This window comes from Bactrocera oleae, chromosome 3 (assembly GCF_042242935.1).
Source record: "Bactrocera oleae isolate idBacOlea1 chromosome 3, idBacOlea1, whole genome shotgun sequence".
Lineage (NCBI taxonomy): Eukaryota > Metazoa > Arthropoda > Insecta > Diptera > Tephritidae > Bactrocera > Bactrocera oleae.
This window is the reverse complement of record NC_091537.1, coordinates 22,854,153-22,871,152: the sequence shown is the minus strand read 5'-3', so window position 1 is coordinate 22,871,152 and position 17,000 is coordinate 22,854,153. Positions and strand designations below refer to the sequence as shown.

Sequence of the window (17,000 nt, the reverse complement as noted above, 5' to 3'; positions counted from 1 at the left end):
ACAACTCTCAATATTGCGCTCAACTATAACGTTTGCTTTTATTAGCACTTTTGCAATTTTTTATTTTTTCATTTATCAGTTTGTTGCATTTTCTCGTAGCACCACTCGACGCACTCTACTGTGCTGTTGCCCTTCTGTTTATAAATGTATGTATGTATCTCACAACATTATTATTTTGTATTATAATAAGTTTACAATAAAATCTACTTACAGCATATAAATTTACTTATTTTTGAAATAATTCTTGTTCTTCTACATCCTTCACAGTTGCCTGGTTCACATTTGATCCAATTCTTAGCGGTGGCGCCGGGTCGGGTCTGGTTTTTAGCAACAATAATGCCACAGTATCGGTGGAGGGTTGGGAGCACCGAGTGGCTTTGGGTTCTGTTGGCTTCTCCCGCGGCATCCACTATTGGGAATTCACCGTTGACAAGTATACAATGGATACGGATCCAGCGTTCGGTGTGGCGCGCATCGATGTCAATCGCAACAAAATGCTAGGTAAGTGGAAGATTGAGGAGGTGGATGGGTGTCTTTCACAAACTCACAAATCAAAATGACACAATAAAAATTGCAGTGAATATTGTGCTAAGTGAATATAAAAATAAACTTATAATAGTCTGAAAGTTTGCTACACTTAAATGATTTTCATATTCAATGACTTTAGTATCCCATTGGCAACTTTTTGCCATTGGTTGATAATATTATTTCCATTTGCTTTAGTGGCGTATTTCCTTTGAATTACTCTTAAAGTTTGACATGACAGCAATCGCCTTTTATAAAATAACAGCAGCTTTAAAGTGAATCGTTAAGAGCAGACAAATTTAAGAGGACTGAAGTTTTAGAAATACAAATTGAATTAATTAATTAGGGACGGCTTCATTTTTGAAGAAATATGGACCACTAATTCCCTCTTCCCATATATCAAATCGGGATTTTTTGAGGATGTAACGGCGTCTCAACAATGGCTTGTGCATTATGCGAAACTTTTGTTTACTTAGACTTATTCAACAAATGGTGAGTTTCATTTACATGCAACGCTTTAATTCTTGCACGAGTTGGATTTTGTGAGCTAGCCAAAGAAAGCTTTTCACAAAACTTTCAATAAAGTAGATAGGCACAGCTTCAATTGTTGCGCGCTGTGGCGGATAGACTCATTCGGGTCTTTTTCGATACTCTGGGTACCGACTCTTCTGGGCAAATATGTCGACCGAATATTGGACACAGCTCATTCATATGAAATGACAAACCGAATTAAGTAACAGCTGTCAAAAAGCGCAACTCCGTAAAAAGTATTGCTTAATTGAAAACCACAGTTCTAAAAAACACTCGTTATATAAAATGTTGTGAAATGTGGCAACATCGTTTTTGATTAGACAAACCGACCAACGGCGTCTTAAGTATGCTTGGATTTCTAACTGTCAACATCGTTAGCTTCATCAAATAAACGAAACTATGAAAGTTTATTCGTTTTTTCTTCTGAGCTTTGTTTTACTTACAATTTAATTAAAATCCTTTATAATTTGAAAACTTTCGCATATTTTGTTTGCATTTTTTTCATTATCAATTTGTCATTTGTGACATTGCAAACATTTATTGTTTTATTTTATTTCAATATCGTCACTTTTTTGAAGTTCAACAACTTCCGCTTGCTGACTGAAAGCAATATCCTTAAGTAAATATTATCTTTTCTTACTTCCATATCCACAAAGTGCCAAGTTGTGTTCGCGCTCGAATTTGCACGAAACATTTTCAATAGATTTCTTATGCGTTGCCTTTCTGAGACACATTTCAATCGAATTGAAAATTGCAATATCGTGTGAATTTTCTTTGCCACTCGATATTTAATGACGCCAGGTATTTGGCAAAGAAAAGTGAACGCTGACATTTAGGTGTAGTTGTGGCAGCCACAGAGTCGCGTAAAAACTTTCTTACATTTATTCGCTGTGTGCCACAACACTTTTGCAAATGAAAAAGTTTCTTATTAGCGTTTCTAGAACTGAAAGTATCGGCACTTGTGCAATGAGGTGGGCGAGGCAACCCGCGTCAGTCACCCACCTCTTCCGCTTTTGTGCACCATGAAAGCTATTCATTCAGAGTGTCTCAGTTGTTCACTTAAGAAATTTTCTATCGTTTTATTGCTTTGTTTTTATTTATTTTCCGGTGTTGAGTGCTATCACCAAAACGTTTTTGCACTTTTCCATTGAACTGTAGATTTTCAAATTAAAACAAGTAAGGAAGGGCTAAGTTCGGATGTAACCGGACATTTTATACTCTCGCAAAGTCAAATGGTATACTCGCTTGAGATTTCTTTGTGGATTGGCTGATATTTTCGGTAGAAGGTCAACTATAGGCACTGGGGTCCACATATTTAATACTTAGGGGTTTGAACAGTTTTGGTTCGATTTAGACAATTTTTGATCACAAGGTGGCATACTTTAAACGTATTATTCACGCAAAGTTTTATCCCGATACAGTCATTGTTGCCTGATTTGCATAGTGGAAAGTGAAACAATCAGATGAAATTGAAAATGGTGTTATATGGGAAATAGGCGTGGTTGTAGTCCGATTCGCCCATTTTCGCACTATAATCTAGAAATATGAAAAGAACGTTATACACCGAATTTGGTTGCAATTGGTTAAGCAGATCTCAAGATATGGGGTTTCGCCTAAAAGTGGGCGGTGCCCGCTGACTAATTTTGAACGCGGTTCCTATAAAGTCATCTCATACCATCCCAGAGATAAAATTTAATGTCTCTGGCGTGTTTAGTGCTTGGTTTATCGCGCTTTTAGTATTTTTTAACAGTACCGTTATATGGGGAGTGGGCGGAGTTGCCACCCGATTTCAATTATTTCCACGCCGTCAATAAAGGGGCTAAAAACATTTGCTCGCAGTGAATTTGGTTATTATAGCTTTAGCGGTTTAGGAGATATGCACATTAAACCTATTAGGGGCGGGACCACGCCCACTTTAAAAAAAAATTTAACTGCAGATGCCCCTCTCTAAAGTGATCTTTTGTACCAAATAACAGTCTTGTATCTTATTGCGGAGCTTAGTTATGGCAATTTATTTGTTTTTTATTAATGGCGTTTTGTGGGCGTGGCAGTGGTCCGATTACGTCCATCTGCAATACCAACTGTCTTACGGTACCAAGAAACATGTGTACCAAGTTTTATGAAGATATCTCAATTTTTACTCAAGTTACAGCTTGCACGGACGGACGGACAGACAGTCACCCGGATTTCAACTCGTCTCTTCATCCTGATCATTTATATATACATAACCCTATATCTAACTCGATTAGTTTTATTTAGGTGATACAAACAACCGTTTGGTGAACAAAACTATTATACACTGTATCAAAAGTTGCCTTCGACAGTATTCCGTGTCAAATTTCGTGAAGATATCTTGTCAAATATAAAAGTTTTCCATAAAAAAAACTAATTTTTATAAGTCAGTTAGTAAGGCAACTACGAGTATATGCTATAGTAGACCGATCAAAAAAATTGTTTCGGAGATTGTACCTTTACCTTTGACAATAATATAATATTTTCGTGAAGATACATTATCAAAAAAAAAAGTTTTCCATACAAGGACTTCATTTTAATTGTTCAGTTTATATGGTAGCTTTATGCTAAAGTTCTCCGATATTGGTAGTTCCGACAAATGACTATATTCTTTCGGAGAAAAGGGCGTGCGATGCAAGATACTGGCATTCTCATTTCACATTTATTTCAATTTTCATACATGAACATCGAATTGGAATATCACTGAAAACAAATCTTACAGAAACAAATTTCATTTAATTTTTTGTTTTTCTAAATTTCAAGGACTTCCATAATTTTCAATCCTATAACGGAATAACGCTCGGAATATCACTGAAACAAGTTTCATAGAAAAGATTTTTTTTTTAACTTCAAGAACTTCCATAATTGTCAATTGAATAACGGTCGCAATATCACTGATAACAAGTCTCACAAAGAATCTTTTTTAATTCCCCGGACTTCTATAATTGTCATCACAAAGCAATAGGTTAGGTTAGGTCGTAGGGTTGATCCTAATCGACGGGTCTGACTTGGGCCGATGTTCGTCCTTTATACGTCCTTAAAATTCCTAAAAGTGAAGATTCCTAAAGAAGAAAATAAAGGAAAACTTTGTCACAAAGAAAGAACTATACATATTTATCTTCTTTGTATGTTATTTATTTAGTATTTTAATATTCTACTTATTTTCTCTTTTCAGGCAAAGACGAAAAATCGTTTGCTATGTACATTGACGGACAACGTTCATGGTTTCAGCATAATTCCGTACATGAGCGACGTGTCGAGGGTGGTATAACCACTGGCAGCACCATCGGTGTGCTACTTGATCTGGAACGGCATACTTTGAGTTTTCTCGTCAATGAAATGCCACAAGGTTCAGTAGCATTCCGTGATCTCTACGGTGTCTTCTATCCGGCCGTCAGCATTAATCGCGGTGTGACACTGACCCTACACACCGCTATGGAGGCGCCGAAAATGGATTACTTCTGAGTAAGATTGAATAAGATCCGGTGTAATCCGAGAGAATGAAACGCAGTGAGAGGGGAGTAGTAGAAGAGTTACGCTTAGACGTTCTTCAACTGTGTAAATATTTCGTATTTAAGCGCAAATTTAAATACTAGTAATCCATATTCATGCATACCTAGGCGTCTACTTACACGTTAAATGTATTTATAGGTTTAATTAGCTTACACATTTGCTTAAGTGCATAAGTATATTAATTTTTATGTAATTCGATTTGTAAGTAGCATAAATGGGTCGCTGACACATATCTTAAGCATTTAAAATGAAGTGGAATTCAAAATCGCCATAATATTCCAATTATTAATTTTTATAAAAATTTAGCATAACAACCCACATTTAAAATTCAGCATTTGCAGCATCAGAGATTTTGAGAAATATCGAAAACGAAGTTGGATTTACCACTAGCGAAAATAAAATGTAATGTTGCAGCAACAGATGAACAATATTAAAAAAAACATAAAGTAATAGTCGGTTTAAAGCATTTAGAATTGATAATGCATCAATGAAAGTTATAATATGAGCAAGCATTAACAAATGTACAAACAAATAAACAATCTAAAAAATTTAAAGAAGCTCAGCCATAACTGCATTAACCACACGACACTGTTAAAAAAAAAACCAAAAACAAAAATCAAAAAAAAAAAAAAAAATTAATTAAATTGTTGAAATAGTTGAAAAAACGGTAAATAATGTGTGATTGCCAACGAATAAGTAATAACTATTACAAAGGTAAATAATTATGCCCCAAACTCAAAGCGAAATCTTAAATACATCACAATCAAAATCTTTCATCTTATAAATTTTTTCTTACTTTTTTGCAAAATTTCAAAAATGTTAAAATATAATGGTAGAAGATTAGGAGGTTAGCTGTAGTCAGAGTCATGAAAAAATTACAATTTTTTTTCTGGTAAGTTATTTTATTTTATAAACGTTAAAACATAGCTTCATTAAATAAGATTTCGACTTGACCTGACAGAAATATGAAAAAAAAAATTATTTTAAAAATAATGGTTCTTTTGTGTTGATTCAGTTCCTTGGGATTTAGCTAAAATCGATCGGACAAAAAAACAAATTGTTTTATTAATAGATAATCCTAATCGAAGCTTTATTTTTAATTAAAAAAATAGTAAAATTTTTTTTCAAGATTTTCGGGAAAAGAAGAACAATAGTTATTTTTTGTATAAAATCGAAATTAAAAATTATTTGATCAGTTTTCCCCTAGTTCTTCATGTTTTCAGAAAGCAGTATAAATTTCATTGAAATATATCAAGCGGTTTTTGAGGTACAGTGGTCACCAGTTCAAAACAAATTTTTTTTGAGAAAGAAGGCTTTTGAAGTTTTTCAGCTGCTGCTAACTACCTGCTCGCAAACATACCAGAAGGCCGGAGAACCCTTTGCTAATTTCACGATTAATTCGAAAACTATTTGCGGGTTTACTTCTTCCGAAAGTATTTATACTTTAAGGGTTTACATGGGTTTCTTCGAGCAAAAAACGGCATATTTTCAATAACTTTTTTTCTTCTAAAAAGTTAGCCACACCTTTTTAGATTTTATTCCAAAAATACAAATTTTACAAAGATTTTGTGAAATTTTCAAAGGAAAATATTCAAAACTGGGCCATTACGACTTCTTACCGGCAGGCCCTTGGGAAATAAATTGCCTCCACGTTGACAGCGGAACTTCTTAGAGCATCTTATGTAATAAAAAGGAAAATATAAAACCATAAAACGCAGGAAAAAAAGTAAAAATTGTATTTTGGTAAACGCATTTACAAAAAAATGCATATTTTAATGAAAATTTCTCGAAGTTTTATTCTAAATAATTGTAGTTGAAAAAAAAAAATACTTCGTTCAAGACCTTGGAAATTATATCTCAAAGACCTGTGCAAAATTTCACTAAGATCGGTTGGGTGACTCGCGAGACAACCACTTTTGAAAACACAGTTTATGTATAGCTGACCTCCAGCGCGCAACTTTACGAGGCTGTATCTCCAAAACTATTACTCGGATCAACTTGAGCATTTGTCACCTTTTAAATTTTTTCCACATTTTTTGCAAATTTACAAAAATATTAAAATACTACATTACTAGGGACAGTCAATAGCTTTCGGTTTGATATTTATTTGTAAAAAAATAATAAGTTTTTTGCTTTACTATTTATTTGATATTCATTACTTTAACAGTTTTCAATCTTCGTAATGATCTCCGGATTCGTTTAATTTAATCACAGCAGTGAAATTTGGTCTCAGTTTTTCTATTTTTATTTATTCATTCGTCAGCTTGTTTTAAGTTGCTTGCGCCTTCGATTGCTTTTTGAGTTTTTTTCATGATATATATATATTACATTCGGCAGTTTACAGCCACTCACTTTAAAAACAGCTGCATAATATATTTAATTACTAGAATTACTAGACCTTAAACTGAAATTCGATACCAAAAAATTTCTCAAAGCTACAATCTACAAGTATATTCCAAAATCGCAGATTCTAAATGTTGAAATTATAAAATTAAATTCTTAGAAAACATACATCTAAATATGTACATACATATTGATATAGGTGTAAAAAATAAGGGCAAAGTTAAAATGAGAAACATTTAAGGCAGAGCAAAGTAAAATGCTTTCCCTGCGCATTCCAGCTATACCACTTAAGCTTATACCAAAAATGTCACACTAGCGTAAACTTTTTTAGAGCTTAGATACTTACTCTATAAGTGTATTGTATTATAAATGCTTGGACACAAATTACATAAAAGAAAAACTCAAAACCAAGAGACGAAAGCCAAAAGACTTCGCCAAATCATGCGAACTAAATTTAATAACTAACGATATACATAGAAGCGCTCTGTAAATAGTAGTTGTCATTTCAATGCTAACTGCAAGCTGTTTAAAAGCTTTCGAAAAAGCGGCAAAGAGTTGTACCATAAATGTTTAAAATGATGCCATAATAATAAACTGCACTTAAAAAACTGTGCCATTAGTAAAATTGTGAGAAATGTCCAACGGAGCAGAACAAAAAAAAAAAATAAAATAAAATAAAAATCAATAAAATTTACAAACATATAAACATAAATTCGTTTTTTCACCTTGTTTGCGTTTGAATCAAAGAAATGCCTGTAAATTTTGCATAAATATTAATTGTTAGTGTAGGAAACCATTTTCTATTATTGAAAACGCTGAAAAATTACAAAAAATTATAAAAATTAAAAAACTTAAATGGTATAAAAAGAGCATACTTGTATGTATATATATGTATGTGCTTGCATTTGTATTTAAAAACATACGTTTAACGTAAATATCTATATATATATATATATATATATACTAATACATAAATAAATGCGTATAAGTATGTACTTGTATGAGTGTTTTAGCGGTGAACCTATAAAATAATTTTTATTTTTAATTAAGAGTAAAACATTTAAACGTAATTGCAAAGTAAATAGTAATTTCGCATTAATCCCAATGTAATTAATTATTAAAACAAAATATGTCAGCTGATGAATTAAAAAGAAGAAAAAAAAACTTAACAAAAACAAGCTAAACCAAATGAAGTTGGCTAGAATGTTCATAAAAAAACAGCAATGTAATGATCAAAAAAATACCACAAATGATAATAAAATTTAATGGCTAATTATTAACAATCAATAAAAATACATATGTCACAAAGAAGCACCACTAGTTCGCATTTAATTTTACCAGGAGTTCTTTTTAGAGTAAACATGTAAAAAAATACATGTCCAATATTTTGCCTCAAAGAACAATAAAAAATTTTTCTATTTTTTTGCAGGAAAAATTTTTTTTAATGTAAATTTTGGATGGAATGACACATATATTTGATAGGGTCTCCGACGTTTTCTTCTGGGTCCACAAATTTCGTGGCAAACTTAATATACACTATTCAGGGTATAAAAAAATTTGAGCCTTTCGCAATAGTAGAACTTGCCTTAAAACTCTGAAACTTAAGTTAGTAGCACTGAAGACCACTTTAATGACAAATGCGTATATTATCTCACGCATAGTCAGTTTCAATCACACTGGTATTTCCAATCAATTCTTTCCTTTTATGAAGATCGTCCGAGAGTACCGATTGAGGCGAATAAGTTGACGAAACCAAATTCACACGAATGAGTATGTATATACATTAGTTATTTAGCAAAACATCCTTAATATGTTTGCGAAACTCCGCCTTCGCAACCGCTTTGATAGGCAAACAAGCTCAACCACAGGCCAACAATAGCCAAAGTGAAATCAGCTAAAATTAAATGGCAACCGTATACAATAACCTCCAGGTATTTCTAAACAAGCTACAGTGCCATCCATGGATTGCGTGTGTGTGTGCTCACTTATAGTCGCGTTTGAGGTCGACCGAGCTGCGTGATTGCCGAACCACTAGATAGCTCATTATTATTTCTAATTGATTTTGCTATGCTGGCAGAGGTCCAGCTAATCTCCAACTACCTGAAATCAGCCAATCCAGCCGCCACACTTGTCCCTCTCACAACACTTTGATGCGCCACTGCACAGCGTTGGATAAACATCAAAGCTTTTCAATTTAAATAATAAATTAAAGCCACAACAGCAATTGTAGAAACTCAATCCAAATAGAGTAAGTAAAACAAAAGAAATTGCAAAAAAAAAAACAACAAAATTGTAAAAAATTAATGCATGCACATTTTGTACACATGTATATCTATTGAATATATACAGACACATACATATAAGTAAACAAATAAAATGCAAAAGCAAAAAGTCGACAGCATTGTAGCCGGCCGACATTGAAGAAGATGAAAACCGCAAATATCTGCGGTTAAAATGAATTTGCTGCCGAGGCCATGAAGTGTCGGTGATAGCCGATTGCCACTGCTGCCACTGACATGCTGGTAAATGGCCAAGCCGCTGGGAGGTGTTGTGGTGTCAGCGTTTGTTGACCGCTTACTACTGAGCCAATGATTGTTGAAATCAAAAGCCAATGAAGTTTATACTGCAGCAAATGGATAACTCAAAATTAAATAAATAACTTGATTAACAAATCCACACATAACATACAATACATGTATGTGATGTAAGTATGTATGTTAACTTATTATTCAGCTTATCAATACATACATATATCATATACCCAAAGGCCACCCAGAAAGCTGCAGCTACTGTAATATATATTCCAAGAATTCAAATGAACTGCGGAAATATTTGCGTGTGCTATTCAATCTAGAAACTTGTTTAAGCTGTTCTTAATTAGGGTCGAAAATCTGAAACTCCTCTCCATCTGTGCATTAATTTAGTTAATTTCGTATTTGGTAAAAAATAAGAAAATACGTAACTTCCGTTGCACCGAAGCTATAATACCCTTCACAAATACAAATGGTTCCTTACAAGAATTGATTCCGATCGTGCAGTTTTTTTGGCAGCTTTATACTATAGTGCTCCGATTAGAACAATTTCTTCGGAGATTGCATTAGACAATAATCCATATACATATCCAAATTTCGTGAAGATATCTCGTCAAATGAAAAAGTTTTCCATGCCAGCACTTTATTCCGATCGTTCGTTCTGAATGACAACTATATGCTATTGATATCAGCGGTTCCGACAAATTAGCACAGCTTCTTGGTGAGAAAATGACGTGTACAAAATTTCGGACCGATATCTCGGTTAAAGTACACTAGGTTTTAAAGATATTAATCACTTGATAAAATGAGAACCTTGTTTAATAAATATTAAAATAAATAAATTATATTCCATTTTTCTTATTCCTTGTTTAAATTCTGGTGGTGTTGAAAAGGAAAAACGAGTTCCCTCAAAGCACCTACCGCCCTCATCAGGTGCCGTTCATTTTAGATTCTTATGGAATCTATGATTTGATCTTTTAAGTAAACCGTAAAAAAAAGGAAAATAAAATATAACAAAAAAACTTGAGCTTGCACTATACCGGTAACGCATTTGTTCGAGGAATATAATTTTCTTTTCTTCCAAAGGTAGCAAAATACTAAATTTACGTTTTTTTTTTGTAGCATTTCATGCAACGATTGCCCATCCATTCATTCGATTTTGGCCAAACAGTGACAAGCTGTCAAAGTGACAGTTGAAAGCCGGACAGTTTGGTGGAAGGTTTGGCGATCGGCTGAATGCCAGCGACATTGGCAAATAACTTAATTCGGCGATTGAGTTGAATAGGGAAGCGAATGGGAGAAGTATATTTGCAACACATACATATGGAACCATATACAATTTTAACCACCCACAGCTGCCAAAAAGAACATCCATGTATCCACACCCAACTCTTGTCAGCTTAAGCGGAATTCAATATTAAGCCGTCACTATGTATGCCATTTTGATGTATGAGTTTCATGCTGCCATTTTTTCGACGAATTAAATTTTTCAAATGAGTATTATTTATTAATTCAAGGATTTTTACTCTTTCGAAATCGAATGCAAAAGTTTTCAATAGCACTCATTTTCTATTGTTATTCAGCAAAAGAAAAAAAATTAATTTTGCATTGCAACTATGCAATGCCTCTTCAACATCCGTGAACTCCAGCGACAAGTGGCACTCTACGAAGCCATAAGTAGCTCTTAATTTTTGCGCCCCTCCAAAGTTAGTTACACTCTGACAGTGACGTTTACAGTTAAGTAAGCAAACAGTAGCAAATAAGTAAGCAATCAGGCCATCGAGTCAAAGCCGAACTAACAAACCCTAAATACATACTACTTGCCCTGGCGTATTTCTATGCTCTCGAGTAAGGTTTGAGAGAATTGTGTAAATAGCAGCCATAAGTTGCAACATCCAGCCGCAACAGTAACGCCCACATCATTTCTGGCGACTTGTATCTTAACAAAGCAAAGCCTCATTACATTAAATACTTGTCTCAAACCGAAAAGCGCAACCTTTGGCATAACAACAGCAAATACACGCGCCTTGAAGTAAGCCATCAGGAAAGTAATTATTTAATTACGAGCATCTGCGTACATACATATTTACATGGCTGGAGGTAAATAGCAACAACATTAGCTGTGCTAGTTGATAGCTTTTAATGTGCTCTGGCTTTCGGAAAGCAAACTTAGTGCATCGACTTTATTTAAATGCTGCACACAGCAAACAACAACAAGGGTATGACAAACATTCACTTCTTACAGCTTACAGTATAATTGGGCTGCAAATACTCAGTAAATTCAGGTAAATACTACGTTTACTACTTAAAAGACGTGACTTCTTCAAAGTATACGTGCATTTTCCATTCGATCGGTACACAAGAATTTGGACTACGGTGTTCTGTGCGAGACTTTTAAGCCGGCAAATATCCAAGGTAGGTTGTAAGGTTTGGTTTTATGAGAGGTCAACACTAGATATAAATGAATAACTTTGGTGGTTATACCAAAACGTTAAAAAACGTTAACTTCGCTTGCACCGAAGATATAATAGCCCTCACAAATCAGTTTATATGGCAGCTATATCTTATAGTGATCCGATCTCAAAAATTTCTTCAGAGATTATACCGTTGGTTTCAATAATATTCCTTGCCAATTTCATGAAAATATTTTGTCAAATAAAAAGGATTTACATATAAGGACATGATTTTGATTACTAAGTTGTATGGGAGCTATATGCTATAGTGGTCCAGTCTGAACAATTTCTTCGCAGATTATGCCGTTGCCTTGAGCAATAATCTGTACCAAATTACGTGATGATATCTTGTCAAATACAAAAGTTTTCCATACAAGTACTTTGCCAAATTTCGTAAGTATATCTTGCAAGTAAAGAAAAACTTCATACAAGAACTTAATTTTGATAGTTCAGTTTGTATGGCAACTATGTACTATAGTGGTCCGATATCGGCTTCTTTGGGAGAAAACGAAGTGTGCAAAATTTCAGAGGTATATTTCAAAAACTGAGCGATTAGCTCGCGTATATAGGTACAGACAGACAGACGGAACGGGTAAATCGACTCAGTCATCATGGTGATCATGTATACGAGGTGTGTTCAAAGGAAAAGGTGAATTTTGATTATTCGGGGGCTGTGTACTTTCGATTATTGATATTTGGTTTATGTTATAGTCGGACACATATGTTTATCATGAGCTTGCATTAGGAGCCAGATTAGTAGTTTGCTTTTGACAGTTTTATGCGACCACGTCAACAAGCGAAGAAAACAGTGAAACAGTGAAAAAGTCTTGAAAATCGTCGAATCACTATTAGGGAAGTTGTAGAGGATGTTGACATATCAATCGGCTTATACCATTCAATTTTTCGAATGTTTTGGGCAAGAAACGTGTGGCAGCGAAGCGTTTTCCGAAATTGCTAAATTTTGAGCAAAAGCAATGTTTCTCTCAAAATATTACGTACAGTATGATGCTGTATAGCGAGAATATAATGATGTTGGTTTATATACATAAGTAAAATATTTAAGAAATATCGATTAATAGAGTTAAAGATTAATATATTTTGACAACTTAATTTTCCAATGTACACAAAATAATTCTGCGTTTGCTTAATTCATTACATAGATTGCGGTTCGAATTTCTTCATTAACTCTACCATATTTTTATGAGTCAATTCGCGTGCTTCCAAACCCCATATCATCGTCATATGATTCCACTTTTTATATGGATAAAGGTAATTTTTGACAACATTTGGTAGCTCTTTGGACAGATGTAGCACATCTTTATAACTGCTAAGATGATCATTGGAGGTGTAATATAGCGCGACCGGTGCAGTGATCTTTTTGATGGGATAGTCCTTTGGCTGAGAACTATTGTAACGCTTGAGATTTTCCGTTGGTCCGTAATCATACTGACAGAAACGCCCAGAGTCGATAAGTTGCACGTAGTGTTTGAATTGCTTCAAATTGCAACCACTTGGCAGATGGGACATGTAAACTGGCGCCATTGACTGATGATTGCCGAAAAAAGTGTTATATAAACCATAATTTTTAAAATAGTTAGTCCATTGTTGTTTTTAACTCACCGCATTCCACATTTTGGAATCCTTTCCTAATAATTGATACATGTAATCAAAACAAGTATCTTCGGTCATTTTGGAGCGGAAACATGCTTTCCACAGTTCAGTACGTGGCAGAAACTCGGTAATTGCGTTTCCTGCTATAGCAAAAAGATTCCTCAAAATCGGCAGCAAAGGAGCATTTACATTTTTCATATAGGACACAGGTGCAAGTGCACTCATGATGCTAATCTTTTCATTATACTCCGGACGCATAGAAGTCATCACAAAGAAGGATGTGGTGCCCTTTTAAAAGAATATTTGCATATTTAGATACAGATTTTTAGCCATTTAAAATTAAGTGTTTACATATGTAGCATAATTTGAGACAATAATAAAGATTTGTATTGTTGTAGAATACTTGAAAATGTATGTAAATGAGAGTCAGAGTCATGCCAACTGATGAATTATGAATATGACCGTCTTATCACCATAACCGAAACAAAACCTGTATATTTCCTTATAACTATTGCGGTTTCGATTTATTCGCATTCAAAGGGTACATTTACTTACTCTAGCTTCAAGATTAAGATTGCCACTGTATAAGTATATAGTAGATTTAAGCAGTTCAATCAGGATCTCTCAATATATTCTGTTTTTGAATTATATTACTTTTCGTCGAAGCTAATAAATAGTAATCAACGACTCCTTTTTTAAAGTAGTATTCGGTCTCCAATATTGTCTTCACTTCCAGAGAAGAGTGAGATAGGGGTGAGGTGGACAGACACACCGGGATAAGTATCTATACGGATGGAGATAATCGACTAAGAGGTGTTGAATTTTTAGTAAAATTAGATATCAGAATCGCCTTTCGACTACCAGACCACTGCAGTGTCTTCGAAGCGAAAATCACACCAATTAAAAAATCCTTCTCGTTCTGACAAAAAGCGTGCTTACAACCAAAAATGTATTTATATATACAGATAGCCAAGTGGCTATAAACTAAAGTTTCTTAAACTTTTATCGAAGGTAATGAAAGAATACCTTGATCCCTTATTGGATCTAACATTCTATTTCAGGTTAAACCTGCAATGGGTTCTAGGACATAGTGATATTCCGGTAAATGTAAAGCAGAGGAACTAGCCAGAGCAAGCATCACCCTACAATCAGACTCCGATAAAGAGGGAATAAACATGCCTCTGGCTACTTGCAGACATTTAATCGACAAACATGTTATAGATAGAGCTGAACCTCGGTGGAGACAATCCCTCACTTGCTAAATAAGTAGGCAAACCTGGCCTAATGGAATATGGGCCGCACATGCCGACTATTAAAATTCAAAAGGAATGATGTAAGAATTCTAGTAGCAGTGCAAACAGTTGACTGTCTATTTGACAGACATGCCAGCAGACTGGGTATACGATACAACGACTATTGTATAAGCTGTGAGGAGTTAGAAGAAGAGGGGACTATGGAATATCTATGCGAATGCACGGCTTTGTACAGGAAAAGAATCGCAACTATCGGTCGAGAGCTTCTTATCGATGTCTCGGAAGTTTCACATGATAGGTGATTTACTAATTTGTTAGAAAAGTAAGAGCAGTCAGTATTTTAACTAAGATCTGACCTGTGAATGACCGAAATATGCGATTTTATCATAGCTCGTCTTATCCAAAACATAATCTATCGAGGCAGGCAAATCGTAAAAGCCAATTTCATGCCAACTGAAACGCCAAAATGACTTGTCGGTATCCGGATTGTAATACGTATGGTTCCGTGAATAGAAATTGCCACGTGCATTGCCCATCCACACATCGTAACCCAGATCGTGGAGATAGTAACCTGAAAATACGAGTATAGAGGTGCAACAATAAAATATAAAATGTATTTGCACATTATACAAATACTCTTACTCACCAAAAGCTGCCCACGGACCACTTAGGAGCCAAGTAATTGAGCTATCTAAAAGGCCATGCATTAGAAAAATAGGTCGCGCCTTCGGACGCGGCAAACGAAATAAGCGTAAAATATACTTGTCCTCAGTAGTGACAAAGTGACTTTCCAAAGGGTAGTGATACTTCCGAGTCAGTCCAAACTATACATGCAAGAGAAAACATAAACATAATTAAAAGTAAAACAAGAACAAACGTTAACTTCGGTTGCACCGAATTTGGAATACCCTTCTCAAATAAAAGCATTCATTACAAGAACTTGATTTGACCGGTCAGTTTGTATGGCAGCTATATGCTTTAGTGGTCCGATATCCACGGTTCCAACAAATATGTTTTTTATAGGGTCTCCTTCATTTCTTCCAGGGTGTTATAATTTTCGTGGTTAGAGGAGTTTTTCACTTTTTATATGGATCATCTCCTATAACAAAATTGGTGCTTTCTTTCCGTAACTTCATGTCATTTTAGGAGTCTAGACGAAATTTCAGCTTAGCACTAGCACTATTTGTAAAATCAAAGCCACGCGTGCCTCGATTTTTTGGCCATATACACAGAAAGTTTTTTTAGTTTTTACTAACCATATCTAAAGCACTATCTTCCAACACTGATGCCGAATATTTGTCTTCCATATAACCAGCTATCGCCGCACCGAAGAAGCACATAAATTGTAGAGTTTTGCTAAGCGTGATTAAGTGGGACATATTGGAGGATTTTCGGTTATAAAATGTTGGTTATCTGAATATTAGAACGAACTTTAAAAATTTTTAATAACCCGTTATTGTATTGTAATTCTACACTAATGTACTTATTTTCACGCTTTGCATTTTCATGGCTATGATTGGCTTGAAATATTTTAAAAATTGGCGACAAAATATCCGTTTATTTGAAGTATCTCCGCTGAAATCGAAAAATACTGTGAAAGCTTCGCTTGCACGGCGAGTGAAGTTCATCTAAATAATTACACACGTACATTATACTACAATAATGTAGGTATGTGGCTATATATTATTTATAGGTATTTAATTATATATGTATACCTATCTACTTACATTAAAAAACATATGAACAATATATGGTTTAAAACAGATTTTTGTAGCGATATTTAAAGCTCGTTAACTTGACATTAGCTTTGACAATTAAAGTAAATTAAAATTATTTGGACAAAAAAAATTCAAAACTGCATTACTTTAACGATGGTGAAATGTTATTGTACTGATATATATCAAAAGCACATTAAGAATAAATTTTGAACTTATTTTGGCACAATAAATATACCTAGCACTCAAATTTTAAAAATAGCTGTTAATTTACAAAATTATGATTGAATTGAAAAAGTAATTGCATTAACATTTGAATTAATTTTTCTTTAAATTTTTGAATATTTAATTCCAACTACCACAATGCAATAAATATTTAATGCCACAATCTGATTAAAAGTTTATTTTAAACAATTTAAATATTTAAAAAAAAATTAAAAATTTAAATTAAATTAAAAAATGAATATTGAATTAACAATTTATTTTAGCTTAGATTATGGCTATTATGGCCAA

The 17,000-nt window shown here is 34.0% G+C and overlaps 2 protein-coding genes across 5 annotated transcripts in view; one reads left to right on the top strand and one right to left on the bottom strand.

Annotated features, from left to right (window-relative positions):
* Trim9 (E3 ubiquitin-protein ligase Trim9) overlaps positions 1-8,235 on the top strand; it is a 195,237-nt gene extending 187,002 nt beyond the window's left edge. For all 4 annotated transcript variants that reach the window (XM_070106242.1, XM_036366684.2, XM_070106241.1 and 1 more), the window contains 2 exons: positions 268-501; positions 4,244-8,235. In XM_070106242.1, coding sequence (XP_069962343.1) covers positions 268-501; positions 4,244-4,533 — 524 coding nt within the window. In that variant the 3' untranslated portion in view covers positions 4,534-8,235. The remainder of the gene's footprint in view (positions 1-267; positions 502-4,243) is intronic.
* Positions 8,236-12,980: 4,745 nt separating this feature from the next.
* Positions 12,981-16,374, bottom strand: LOC106626226 (lipase 1). Its single transcript, XM_036366689.2, has 6 exons — positions 16,256-16,374; positions 16,029-16,202; positions 15,419-15,596; positions 15,129-15,343; positions 13,529-13,807; positions 12,981-13,453 (listed from the first exon to the last, which is right to left on the bottom strand). The coding sequence occupies exons 2-6, from the start codon at positions 16,149-16,151 to the stop codon at positions 13,061-13,063; spliced, it is 1,188 nt and encodes a 395-aa protein (XP_036222582.2). The 5' UTR covers positions 16,152-16,202; positions 16,256-16,374; the 3' UTR covers positions 12,981-13,060.
* Positions 16,375-17,000: the final 626 nt, after the last annotated feature.

Bases quoted from the DNA above. Each gene is read 5' to 3' on its own strand.
- LOC106626226 (XM_036366689.2), bottom strand. From the start codon at position 16,151: ATGTCCCACTTAATCACGCTTAGCAAAACTCTACAATTTATGTGCTTC. The intron at 15,344-15,418 runs GTGAGTAAGAGT...TCGTATTTTCAG, and splicing joins TGGTCCGTGGGCAGCTTTTG to GTTACTATCTCCACGATCTG. The intron at 13,454-13,528 runs GTGAGTTAAAAA...GGCAATCATCAG, and splicing joins ATTCCAAAATGTGGAATGCG to TCAATGGCGCCAGTTTACAT.